Here is a 12,870-nt window from a genome sequence, read left to right on the forward strand (position 1 = left end):
GGCCAGATGGCATTACCTGTGGTTAATTTACAATTAAAGAAGGCTATTTCATAAAAGAACATGGAGCATCTATACCTAAAGGCTCTGCTTGATTGATGCAAGGGGATCCAGGAAGCATTTGAATAGGCCTGAGGTAGGAGGAGGGTTTGATTGGCGTAAGAGGATGAACTACATTTAAACCAGAGGGAATGACTGCATTTTACTGGATCACTGGGACAAAGGGTATAATTCAGATTGTTCAATTGGCGTGGTTTAATTGGAACAGCTTAGTGGAGGCAGTGTTTGTAAAACGGAGGCTATGTTTGATTTGGTCGGCTCAAAAGAGACTGTGCTTTATTACAGTGGGGAGATACAGGATGTGTTTCATTGGATCATATGAAAGGATGCTGTGTTGGATTGGAGCAGACGAACAGAAGCTTTGTTTGATTGGATCAGCCCGAAGGAAACCGCACACGATTGGAAGCAAACAGTTTCCAATTCGGTTGTGTTAGACTGAGGAGGGCAGCTCAGCCGGAACAGCCTCTCTAATGGAGCCAGTTCAGTAATGCAGTGACCCCAGTCCTTTTACAGCACTGCCAGTCGATAAGTGGCAATATGCTGTATCTTATAAAATGAACAAGAAAAGCAGAGTGGTGCCAGGAATGAAAGAGGGGGAGAGGAAGAGAGAGAGAGAGAGAGAGAGAGAGAGAGAGAGAGAGAGAGCTGGGGATGGCATGGTGTCCAAGTGATTGAAAATGTCACTTTAATAAATGAAAGCCTTTTTCTCAAGAAAAAAACACATTGTTGTCTTGTGTGCATTTTTTTTTCTTTTTTCTGATGGTTTGAGTTTTCCCAACCTTTTTACTTGCCAGTTTTGCCAGCTTTACAAGGCTATTTATGTTCCCCATAATGTCTTTCGGGGCATTTTAATGTGGCAAAAATTTATGATGGACTAGTAGGTGCTTGTGAAGCTAGAGCCTACCCTAAATAACTTAGGTGATACCAGTTTACTCTCACTGCTAAGCCATCTCTAGCAAAGGTTGTAACTTGTAAACAGTGATTACATTTACTAAAAGAGAACTATAAATACCCATTTTGTTATGATCCCTAATGTATTTCCTGAATAAGCCAATGACAAAGAGCAGAACTATATAAACTATATAACTTTGGAACAACGTAGAAATGCCTTCTTCTTGTGGGGCAATTCAAATCAGGATCCATTTTGTGGGAGCTTTTATTCTCCTGTCCATCGACTGTAACCCCCCTCACCTTTCCCACAAGGACAGCGGATGGGAGAGCTGGGAGAATGATGCAAATGTATGTGTGAATAGCCGTTGTTTATTGGTTTCCAGGACCGGGTAGTAAATTATTCATGCCTCATTTGAATACATGCAAATGAGCTATTATTTCGCTGGCACATTTCCAGGTACCTATGGCAACCGTACCTCGGAGAGGCGCTCAGTGGCCTCAAGCCTCTGACCGTTCCTCCTTCCCTCCAAAAGCGAAGGCTGCATCACCTCCTGCCACTTTTGTGTCGATTGTACTGGGTCTTAAGGTGGCTCCTGGCCATGGGGCTGGCAAGGAAGCGGAAAGACCACTGTCAAAGTCAAGGGTAGACAGGGGTTCAGGAGGTGTTCTCTGCTTTCTGGCATTCCCACCCACTCCCACTGAGGAGGGATATGGAGCAGAATTATTGTGCCAACCTTAATAAAATCTCACCAGAAATACTGCAGTGGTCAAAATATGAGTTTCAAATAAATAAATAAATTGACAATTGCACACACACACACACACACATGCACACACACACATGCACACACACAAGCACACACACAGCCATAAAAACAAAAGTAAATGAAGAAGCACGTAAAACAATAATTAGTGCAGATAGAAAACTGTGTTGTCTAGACATTGAAATTGGCATTTTTATTACACAACATATTTACTGCTCACATCATCATTAAGGTATTTATTGTGCATCTTAAAAACACTGTAGGCTACTACCATACTATAACAGAAAATTGCAGGCTTCTATAAGGATGAAAAATAAAATAAAAGTACATTAATAGCTTTAGGAGTAGGCCTATTGGAAGGTGGAGTGCAAATGTGGTTTTGAAAAGACCACTGGGACCACTTTGTCAAGGTCAAGTTCCGGGCAAGACGTGATTAGAACCGATAAAAGTTCTTGGCAACTGTACAATCCTGCCATCTAGTGCCAATTGTTTAATACATCTACAGATAGTCTACATCACTTTCAGAACATACCCTACAGAATGCATTAGCCTGTGCCTTATTTTTGTTTCTTTCCTTCTTTGTCTGGTTGGTTTGTTTTGTGTTCAGTTCCATTTTTAGATGTTCATGTTTCATAAAGCCACGGTTAGCCTACAAATTAGCAAATGCATTTTTCTTAACCGTCTCACTCAACATTCATTTTGTTTTGGCTCCATCTTCTGGTTATGTTCTTTAGTGCTCTGTGTAAAGTTTGAAGCCGGAAATATTAGGCAATTTGATGATAATGATATCCATTATTAATTATTTGAATACAACTTTTTAGGCTATATGTCAATGAAGGTTATGTAGGCCTAACACTAACATTGATGAGCAAAACTGCCTATAAGCCTACTAGCCTACATAAGAATAAAAGTAGCCTATCAAAGAAAACACAGACTCATGATCCAGCCTATGAGCTGTGGGATTTTCAACTATGCTGCTCAGTTAGTTTCTGCTGTACAGTGTGGGGAAAATATAAATAAAACAAAACTCGCATCATCTACACTTACAACTTATAGACTACAACTCCCGAAAAGGCTTTCGAACAAATCTCGTTCTCGATGTAGCAGCTGGACATCACGCGAGAATTAAGTGAGGTTCTTGTTTTTATTGACATCAAAATGGCGACTGGTGGTGGCGAATCTCCGGAACCGTGGTATCTCGCACTTCTCGGTTTTGCTGAGCATTTCCGTACATCGAGTCCTCCAAAAATAAGACTTTGTGTACACTGTCTACAAGCCGTTTTCCAATTTAAACCCCCTCCAAGGATTGAAGCAAGAACACATCTTCAGCTCGGTTCCGTTCTCTACCATCATACGAAGAACACTGAGCTTGCTCGGAGTCACCTGGAGAAAGCGGTAGCTATTTGGGTTATGAAAAAAGTTGACTAAGAGGTGTATAGAGTGTAGCTAACTTAGCCAGAAAATAATTTAATTGACAGAGTGACTTTTGAAACAGTAATTATTCGAGATAAATTGTGGTGACGTTACCTCTGGAGTGAGATAGAGCGTGCCTACGCGCTAGTATCGCTAGCTTGCAGCTAGATGGCTATCGTTGATTAAATTAGCGATTGATTTTATCGTAACCCATGCAAAGTTAATAACATCTAGCGGGTTGGTGAGGTATACACATGCATGTCCATTGTATGATACATTAGACAGCCACCCGCAAGCAATTATTAAAAATGTACTCTTTAACTTTGCTCACAATGTAGTTTGTTTAACTGCAAAACTGGTAATGTTAGTTGGCTAATGAGGCTAACAATGCAAGTCTAACTTTGCCTTTTCCTTTTTCTCCACAGTGGTACATATCTCAACCAGTATCCTTTTGTAATTTTTGCTATTTTATTTTAACTACTTGAAACTTGCATCTTCCCTGCACCTATATGAAAAACTGGTTAGTCTCATAGCTGCCATAGCATTGAGGAGTTAATAGATACTTATTCATCCTGGAGGAAATGTTATATGTATAGCTTATGGCATACTAAAGGAACTACACATTCATAAAAACAATCATTTTGAAATTACAGCTGTGGAAATTATCTATTCCCCAAAAATCTACAGGGAACTGACCATATAAACTGAAGGAGTATGTACCAATGGAGGCACTGCAGGGAAATGCTATGGTATATCAGTAAATGTCCACAAAGATGATTCACAGTGATAGGGTGCTAATTACTGTGCATAATATTAAACATATGAAGTAAACTTGCAGATAGCAATAGAAAAAACTAAACCATATAACTTGTTGATAATTATATAAACAGATAGTTAAAATAAGGTGGTGCATTTTGGTTTTAGATAATTATTACAGGTATTGTTTTTTGTTAATATCCCTGTCTATTGTCATAGATTTTTATAAATGTTGTACTCCATATGGTAGATTTCCCTAACAATTTCCTAGGTTGCACAATTTGAAGATGTCAAATTTGAAGCTGCAAGTCTTCTCTCAGAACTGTACTGCCAACAGGTAACACATTTGATGATTGTTTGACCATTCTAGACACCAGACATTTTCTTTGCAGTCTTTGCAGAATATATATTATTAATGTCTTAAGAAATCATAATGGATTTCAGATTTTTCTTGACTGCACAATATCTGAATGAACTGTATGTGAATATAGTAGCTCATTCAAAATTATTTCGATGTGAAAGTCTTGCATAATGGTCTGTTGTCTGATCTCTTCAGAATCTGGTGGATTCTGCGAAGCCCCTCCTGCGAAAAGCCATCCAGATCTCACAGCAGACACCATACTGGCACTGCCGTTTGCTGTTTCAACTGGCCGTGAGTGTACCGCTAATACAGGTTTTATGCCCCCAACGTCGTCTTCCAGGCAACGCTGCATGGAAGGCACTAGGGTTAAGGCCTATTCACACCAAGAACGATAACGATAACAATAACTATAACCATAACGATAAAAGCGTTCACACTGAACAATGATAAACAAAGTCTCTCCTTGTGTTAATGAATGTGACGGTTAAAATTTGATGGGTTCTGATTGGCTATTAGCTTTTTATCGTTCTGAAAATTGCTCTGAAAGTGATCCCCAACGATATAGTTCTTCATGTCGCTATCGTTATAGTTTATGTGTGAACGTCGTCATTCATATTAACGAGAACAATATTTATTTATAGTTATCATTATCGTTATCGTTCTTGGTGTGAATGGGCCTTTAGGCTAGGGTTAGGGTTAGGTGCCTTGAAGTCGACAGTCGCAGCGCAGCCTTGAAGTCGACAGTTGGGGCTTAAAACACCATTGAGCCTAATACAGATCCTCCACATAATGTGAATAGAGGTGTGTAGAATGTGCATGTTGTAATCAAATTATTTATTTTCCCTCCAGCAACTCCACACATTGGAGAAAGACCTTGTGTCAGCATGCGACCTACTGGGTGTTGGTGCAGAATATGCACGAGTGGTTGGATCAGAATACACCAGGTAGGAAAGGATGTGTTAAGACTATAGGTCCATGCCAAGCTTAGACATTACAGATATTTGAGATTTTATACCAACATAGTTTTTCACTTAAAATTATTCTTTTGTCTTTTGTTTTTGACAGAGCCCTCTTTCTGCTGAGCAAAGGAATGGTAAGTGGATGATTCTTTTGCCCCCAAGTGAAATAAGTGTGTGTGTGGCATTTTTTTTGTCACAGGTTCATTTGCCTGTTATAGGTTACAGTGTGTTTGTGTTTGCATGTGATTTTAATTTGCTGAATAAAAGTTGTGTTTGCACTAGCTCTTGCTGATGGAGCGCAAGCTGCAGGAGGTGCACCCTCTGCTCACGCTGTGTGGGCAGATCGTAGAGAACTGGCAGGGAAACCCCATACAGAAGGAGTCGCTGCGCGTGTTTTTCCTGGTGCTGCAAGTCACACATTACCTAGATGCCGGACAGGTAAGGGCCCAACAGAATGCCTGACCATTATCGGATTTTGATATATTTTCTGCACGAGGGAAGCCGGTAATCTGTGACTGACTATGTGCATTTACAGGTGAAGAGTGTGAAGCCATGCCTGAAACAGCTGCAGCAGTGTATTCAGACCATCTCCACACTTCACGATGATGAGATCCTACCCAGCAACCCTGCTGACCTTTTCCACTGGTTGCCCAAGGAGCACATGTGTGTGCTGGTCTACCTGGTATGCACTACTGAACCTCTCCTGTCCGTAGACCACTGATGTGTGCTCATCAAGAAAGAAAATAGTCTTCTACTAAATATCAGCAGTCACTAGCCTAGAAATCTAGACACACCCTAGCGGTAGGGTAGTCTAACAACTCTCCGTTGGCTTGCGAGCTGGAAAAATTAAACTTCGATCAGGCCAATCACATCGTGTAGTTGGTAAGCGGGCTTAACATAATGATGGCAGAGTTGCGACGGTTCGGGGTGAATTCCCTGCTACTTGAAAACAAAGAAGATGGATGTTGCTGTTGGCGAACAACGTGACACGAGTTAAGCTTTTTTTAAGTTGGCAAAAGTTTGAACAACTAGCTCCGCTGGTGGGAAAACGCATGGGACTCATGAGTTGTAGCACTATCCTATTGCGTGCAGAGGGAATTTGAAAGACAATCGTTTATCCCGCCCCTCGGACTGAGCACTGAGTCCCCAGACCCTACATCTTGATGTGGGTCTGGCTCGTCAGTCAGTCACCTGATTCCTTACGCTTTGCTCACTTAGATGTTTTTCGCAGTTCTCAGAATGTCCACTTGGTGGCACATGGAGAGCAATTTTGATAATAATCACAAACTCTGAACAACCTAGTCAGGAGGTCATGCAGATCACCTGCTACTGGTGTAAATACATTACTGGATGGGAAATTATTTTCTCTTGTACAGTATGTTTTTAGTTATTATTTAGTTATTACTTAATTATTACACTTTTGACATGTTCTAACCAGGTTGTGCAATTAACAGAAGACTTAAAGTGGTCAGTGTTGTGGAACAACATCACAGAACCTACTGATAGATATTATGCTCTGAGTTGATAATAGTGGACCACCTAGGCTCTGGGTGTGGGAACATTTTGTGGATCACTGACATCTGTTTTAGAATACAGAACGGTACAGGTAATTCAACAAAGATTTTGTGATTTTAGAATATGTTATTTATATAACACTTCTATTTTTACTTCTCTTCAAAGTATTCATTGCTTATTTTTGATTCTACAATCTGTCCAAGTTGAGAGTGATTTTTTAAAAACTGTTATATATTGCACTGCACTGTCTTCACATGCACACAGACGCACATGCAAACTATTCCTGTTTTTCTGGGCCGTTCTGATTTCAGCTGTGGATGCTTTCTTCATTATCATTATGTTCACTCTTTTGAGCACATTTTTAAAGGGTACAATCTTTTGTTTTTTAGGTTACAGTCATGCATTCCATGCAGGCTGGGTATCTGGAGAAAGCACAGAAATACACAGACAAAGCCCTCATGCAGCTGGAGAAACTGAAGAGTAAGTACACTCTGCAAACTTCACATTATCCTCTGTCCCCAGACAGCCCCCTCTTTTTCTCCTATGAACAACTCTTCTTTTTTTTTTCTTGTCTTGTGCTCTTCCAGTGCTTGATTCCAGCCCCATCCTCTCCTCCTTCCAAGTGATACTCCTGGAACACATCATCATGTGTCGACTGGTCACTGGACACAAAGCAACGGCACTCCAAGAGGTCTGAACACTAGAGTGCTGGCAGGACACTGTAAAATACCTCACAAGGCCTCGTATTTGCATTAGACTGTACAGGGTTACCACGGGTCATGGAATTTCTGGAATATCATGGAATTTTGGAAAGTCTATTCTAGACATGGAAAGTCAGGGAATTTTATCATTTTTGGGCCAAAGTTATGGAATATCAGGGAATTTTGATGTAGCAGTTTAAAATGTACTTGCCAAAATACATCAATACAAATATTTCCACGCAGAACTGGTAATCTGTAATCTGGTAATTTGTTTTACTGCTTCCTTGAGTATCCCAACTTTGTTTATTCAGTGCCCATTTATTAATCTCTTACTCTAAAAAGTAAAATATTCTTGAACGCTATACGTCAGTAAATAGTATAGTAAGTCATGGAAATTTATTTTTTTGTCAGGGAAAAGTCATGGAATTTTACATTTGACGAGTGGGAACCCTGACTGTAATTATGATCGATATATTTTTATTCCGTAGATCTCCCAGGTTTGCCAGCTATGCCAACAGTCCCCACGGTTATTTTCAAACCATGCCGCCCAGCTTCACACTCTACTTGTAAGTAATTTCAACTAGTTCAAGAGCACTTTGCCTTTGGGGAGACCAGTTTGTGATAACATTTTGTTGGGATCTATTGGTATCGATTAGCATTAGAGAAGTGTGGGGTTTTTTTTGTTGTTGTAAAGGCTGTCTTGTTTTCTCACCATTTCAGGGTCTGTACTGCATCTCTGTGAATTGCATGGACAATGCTGAGGCCCAGTTCAGTGCTGCTCTTCGGGTGAGTCTGGGTCACCACTAGGCACGCGCTCATTAAACCCCTCTAATAGTGTTGGAGTTCAGCACTGAGTGATGCTAAGCTCGTTTTTTTGGTGTACCCTTTTAGCTCACCACCCACCAGGAGCTGTGGACTTTCATTGTGACTAATTTGGCCAGTGTCTATATCCGGGAGGGGAACAGGCACCAGGAGGTACATAACCCATTTCAAAGTCTAAAGATGGGCCATGAGTATACTGCCTATTTGGACTATTGAGTCCATGCATGTGTTGAAATGTATGAGTTTATTTTTAAAGTGTTGTTTAATGGTTGTACTGTTTTCTATTGCAGCTCTACAGTCTTCTGGAAAGGATCAATCCAGACCACAACTTTCCTGTGAGGTATGGTGATTACTGCAGAAGTACAATGTAATTTGATAATGGAGAAGCTAGTGTTAATTAACTGATTGCTGGTTCATTTTCCAATGGACTGGCAAAATAAGACCTCAGTTGTTTTTGAAATGCACAGTAGCAAAAGCAAGCACAGAAGTCAAACCCAGTGGTTCTAATGGCCAGCCATGTGAGTTACAGTACTCACTTAAGTGATGGCCAAAGTCCTGACTTTTTGAGTTAATAAGATGTCTGGTTGTTTTACAGCTCGCACTGTCTTCGAGCTGCCGCCTTTTACATTCGAGGCCTCCTGTCCTTCTTCCAAGGGCGTTACAATGAAGCCAAGTAAGTTTGTATATGCTTTGTGCAAGCTGCTGTGAAAAGGTCTCGTAAATGTCTTACTTGACATGGCCACCATCATGTCTCAACAGTATGCTTTGCATGTCAAAATACCTGTCAGACCTGTCATTTTCTGAAACAAATCACCATTTTCTCAAATGTATACATAGATTTTCCAAGCAACACTCACTGTAGTACACACAAACGTAATAATTTCCCACAAACATAACAACTTTTGCCCACCGCAAACAAAATAACTAATTACCACAAATGTATTAATTATGATATGCATGTTTCGGCACGTAACAAATCTTACTTTTGTGGGAAGTTTGAAAAAAGTAGAAGGACAAACATAAAATCACACTAAATTAGTGATTTATTACAGCTCTTTTATTAGTTGTAAGAGTATATCGGTCAAAAATAGGTTTTGACATGCATGCTCTTACAACTGATAAAATGGACAGAATTTTAAGTTAGGAATTAATTTAATTTGTGTGAAGTGAATGTAATAACTTTTGTTTACCATCCCATAAATGCAATAACTGTTTGCAGATGTTTATTATATTATTATAATAATTATATTATTATAGTATATTATGTTTGTGGTAGGCAAGAGTGACTACTTTTGTGGGTGTTACAACCCACGTTGATGTAACTATCTAACGTCTCTCACAAAATCAAATGTTGTTCTCAAATGACGCACAAGACACACAAAATCCACTATAAATGTAAAATATAAAAAGTGAGAATCACAACAAAAAATGCAATTCTACAAAACTACAAAAAGTAGACGTTGAACACAAGGTACATGAAGTACTGGCCTTTAACATTGTAATATATTGTGTTAGTATTGTACCACCTTTTAACAAAATAGAGTTGGCCTACATAGCATTTGTCTATTTTAAAACCACTGACGAATGATTAACAGAGGGAGTGCATTCCAGGAATCCTTGGGTTTCCAATGTTTACACCAAATTGATACTTAATGTCATAATGCAACTGTAGAAATGACTGATTTCCTTTTGTGGTTTCAGGCGGTTCCTGCGGGAGACTTTGAAGATGTCAAATGCAGAGGACCTAAACAGATTGACTGCATGTTCCCTGGTACTGCTGGGCCATATATTTTATGTACTTGGAAACCATCGGGTAAGAATATTTGAGAAGACTTGATAATACTATCCTTTTCTTTGCCCATGAAAAGTTTGCTGTGTGGAAAGGAAATGTTAAAAGGGCCTGTGTTTTGCTAATGTGTATGTGTGTGGGTTTATTGTGAACAGGAAAGCAACAATATGGTGGTGCCAGCCATGCAGTTGGCGAGTAAGATCCCAGACATGTCTGTTCAGCTGTGGTCTTCAGCGCTTCTCAAAGGTAAGTTGAAGATGCCTACAGCTAACAAATTATTAACAGTGAAAATGTGTGGAAGATCTTTAAGCTGATCAGTGCATGCTGCACTCATCCCCAGCGGTCCATGTCTCACTTGGATTTATGTCTTTGTAGATTTGAACAAGGCTTGTGGAAACACGATAGATGCACACGAGGCTGCTCAGATGCACCAGAACTTTTCACAGCAGCTGCTGCAAGACCACATTGCTGCCTGCAGCCTCCCTGAACACAACCTCATCAGTGTGAGTGTCTTACCAAACTCTGTATTTTCTTGAGGTAACACTTTATTTTATGGGGTCCTTGTTCCGGTGTATCTACATAATGAAGTACAGTGTAACAACCTATGCGTCTATGTAATACCACATACTTTGTCTATACATAGTGTATTTTTGTGTACCTAAGCCCATTCAGTGTTAATTAACGTAATTTTGCTCTCAATTAAATGTTTGAACTTGTTAAAGGTGTAGGTTTTTGAACGTTCTAAGTTCCGCAACAATTGAAGGTTCTAAAATTCTATGTTGAATTCAGTGAACCCAGATGTTCTTTAGAACGTTCATTTCTCAACATTCCCGTCACACCGGTGTGACGGTACTACCGTAAATAGACCTTAGGTTGTTTTTACTCCGGCGTTACGCTTTGATGTTAGGGTGTCAAGAGTGCCAAACTTTAACCCATAGCCACTTTTTTTCCTTCCCCAAAGAGAGAGACAACTTTGGCAAAGTATTGTAATAAGCACTTCTTATTACACCTGTACTAATGATTTGTAGGTACACAAAATATACATTATGTATGGACCACATAAGTATGTGATATTACATATTGTTACATAGGTTGTTACACTGTACTTCATTATGTTGATACACTGGAACAAGGACCCCGTAAAATTAAGTGTTACCTTACTCGATGCCAGGTTGATTTGGATAAACGTGTCAGCTATATGAATGCATTGATGCCTCCTTAACTCTCCCTGTCCTGAGTCCGAGCCCCTGATTGACAGAGAGGTCATTTGTCTGATAGGTTGGACAGTGTCTGAAGTGTACTGAATATTTGTTATTTTGGGGAGCCTCGTGACTTTTTTTTGGCAGTAGGAACAAGAAATGTTCTCAATGAAAATCTGACCTTGTTTTTAAAGTGCCTTTAATTCACTTTGTCTTTGTGACAGTGGACTGATGGACCACCCCCTGTGCAGTTCCAAGCCCAGAATGGACCCACCACCAGCCTTGCCAGCCTGCTGTAGTGAGTGTACAGGTGATTCTATGGAAGCACCGTGAGAAGCTCAACAGCCTCTGTTGGACTTCATCTCTTCTTCCCGTGGACTTTGTCCAGTCTATCCTCTTGTAGGACGTGGCCTCTCCATGGACAGATAATGAACAGGGCTTCTGTCCTCTTAAATAATTTATTTATTCATTCATGTGTATTTTTATAAGTGTGAAGACTCTACATCACCAATTTCTTTCTGTCAGTAACCTATTTTAATGCATGGATACAGTGGCGTTTGGCTCTCACTTCATTTAGAAGGTTTAGTATCTCAATTTTCCACTTTACCACAGATTAACAAAAGACCATAATACGACTAGAGCAGACTCTTATGTAATAACTTCTTTTTGGGAATATTTTATCATGAAGTGAAGTGGCAAAGGTTTTCTACATAAGTGGGTGTCAATTATGGGGAGTGGATAGCAATACCGTTGTAGCGCTTTTTGATGCACCTTTAGTTTCTACAGTACTGCAAATTAGATCATCTAATCAAGATTCTTACTTCCTACCTTTTAAAAGTTTTTTTTTTTCTTTTCCCATTCAAACTTTTGAAAATGCCTGCTTAATCTATTACAGAAATGCATGCATTATGCTGATTTTTTTTCTCTCCCTGAAGACTGTCCATAGGACATTTGAATTTCTCTACCTCAATTTTTACTCACTCTTTCTTAATACAGTTCTTGTGTTGAAAAAATTGAGGAATACCCCCAGATCTGGCTGTGTGACAGTTCGACCCCTTACATGTAATAACTACATTGATTGTTTCAGCCAATATCCATATCATAATCGTTGGGCTTTTCAAATATGTGAAATTTTAAATACTTAAGCAGAATGGGACTTTTGTGTTGTTTCAAAATAAATTTTTAAACACGCCACTTTAAATGATTTTTGTGTGTTTTTCCTATTTTTTTCTTTCTGGAACTGAATAGACCTGAAATGGTTTATGACCCTATAGAGGACCATTATGCTAAGTGTACATATACATGACTGGGAGTCTTTGGGTAGGCTTAGGTTTATCAGAGTTTCATCAGAGTTTATTGTGCTGAACAGGATTACACAAACTAACACTAACAGACTGATTCTCATGATAATTAGTGGAAGAGTGCAACAGCATGGGCCAAAGAAGGGCATATATATTTTGGATATAATGTCAAGGCACAAAACCAGGTTTTTTTTTTTTTTTTTACTTTCTTTAACATTGTGACATTTGAGGTAATTTGCTCTCCTTTTACTGTGTTTTGCTTAACTGGAGGACATTGTAATTAATTGGACCAAGGCTCAGAAATGTCAGTAGGCCTATGCAAATTGTGCCCCTTGCCAACAA

The 12,870-nt window shown here is 39.5% G+C and overlaps 1 protein-coding gene across 1 annotated transcript; it reads left to right on the forward strand.

The window, feature by feature from the left end:
• Positions 1-2,858: 2,858 nt before the first annotated feature.
• On the forward strand, positions 2,859-12,431 carry LOC143117209 (MAU2 chromatid cohesion factor homolog). Its single transcript, XM_076278780.1, has 19 exons — positions 2,859-3,107; positions 3,551-3,568; positions 4,153-4,218; positions 4,438-4,533; positions 5,092-5,186; positions 5,308-5,335; positions 5,484-5,639; positions 5,737-5,883; positions 7,106-7,196; positions 7,304-7,407; positions 7,906-7,983; positions 8,138-8,203; positions 8,309-8,392; positions 8,530-8,579; positions 8,835-8,912; positions 9,941-10,052; positions 10,184-10,274; positions 10,404-10,531; positions 11,452-12,431. Exons 1-19 carry the CDS (start codon positions 2,871-2,873, stop codon positions 11,524-11,526), a joined length of 1,800 nt encoding a protein of 599 aa, XP_076134895.1. The 5' UTR covers positions 2,859-2,870; the 3' UTR covers positions 11,527-12,431.
• The last annotated feature ends 439 nt before the right edge of the window (positions 12,432-12,870 follow it).

This window comes from Alosa pseudoharengus, unplaced genomic scaffold (assembly GCF_046254945.1).
Source record: "Alosa pseudoharengus isolate Yale_2024_CS ecotype anadromous, Long Island Sound unplaced genomic scaffold, YU_APseudo_1.1 YU_APseudo_1.1_scf_11, whole genome shotgun sequence".
Classification (NCBI taxonomy): domain Eukaryota; kingdom Metazoa; phylum Chordata; class Actinopteri; order Clupeiformes; family Clupeidae; genus Alosa; species Alosa pseudoharengus.

What these genes read in the sequence shown, in the direction of transcription:
- LOC143117209 (XM_076278780.1), top strand. Translation starts at nt 2,871, where the DNA reads ATGGCGACTGGTGGTGGCGAATCTCCGGAACCGTGGTATCTCGCACTT. An exon ending in TTCTGCTGAGCAAAGGAATG is followed by an intron (nt 5,336 to 5,483) that starts GTAAGTGGATGA and finishes TGTTTGCACTAG; the next exon opens with CTCTTGCTGATGGAGCGCAA. An exon ending in CCCAGCTTCACACTCTACTT is followed by an intron (nt 7,984 to 8,137) that starts GTAAGTAATTTC and finishes TCACCATTTCAG; the next exon opens with GGTCTGTACTGCATCTCTGT.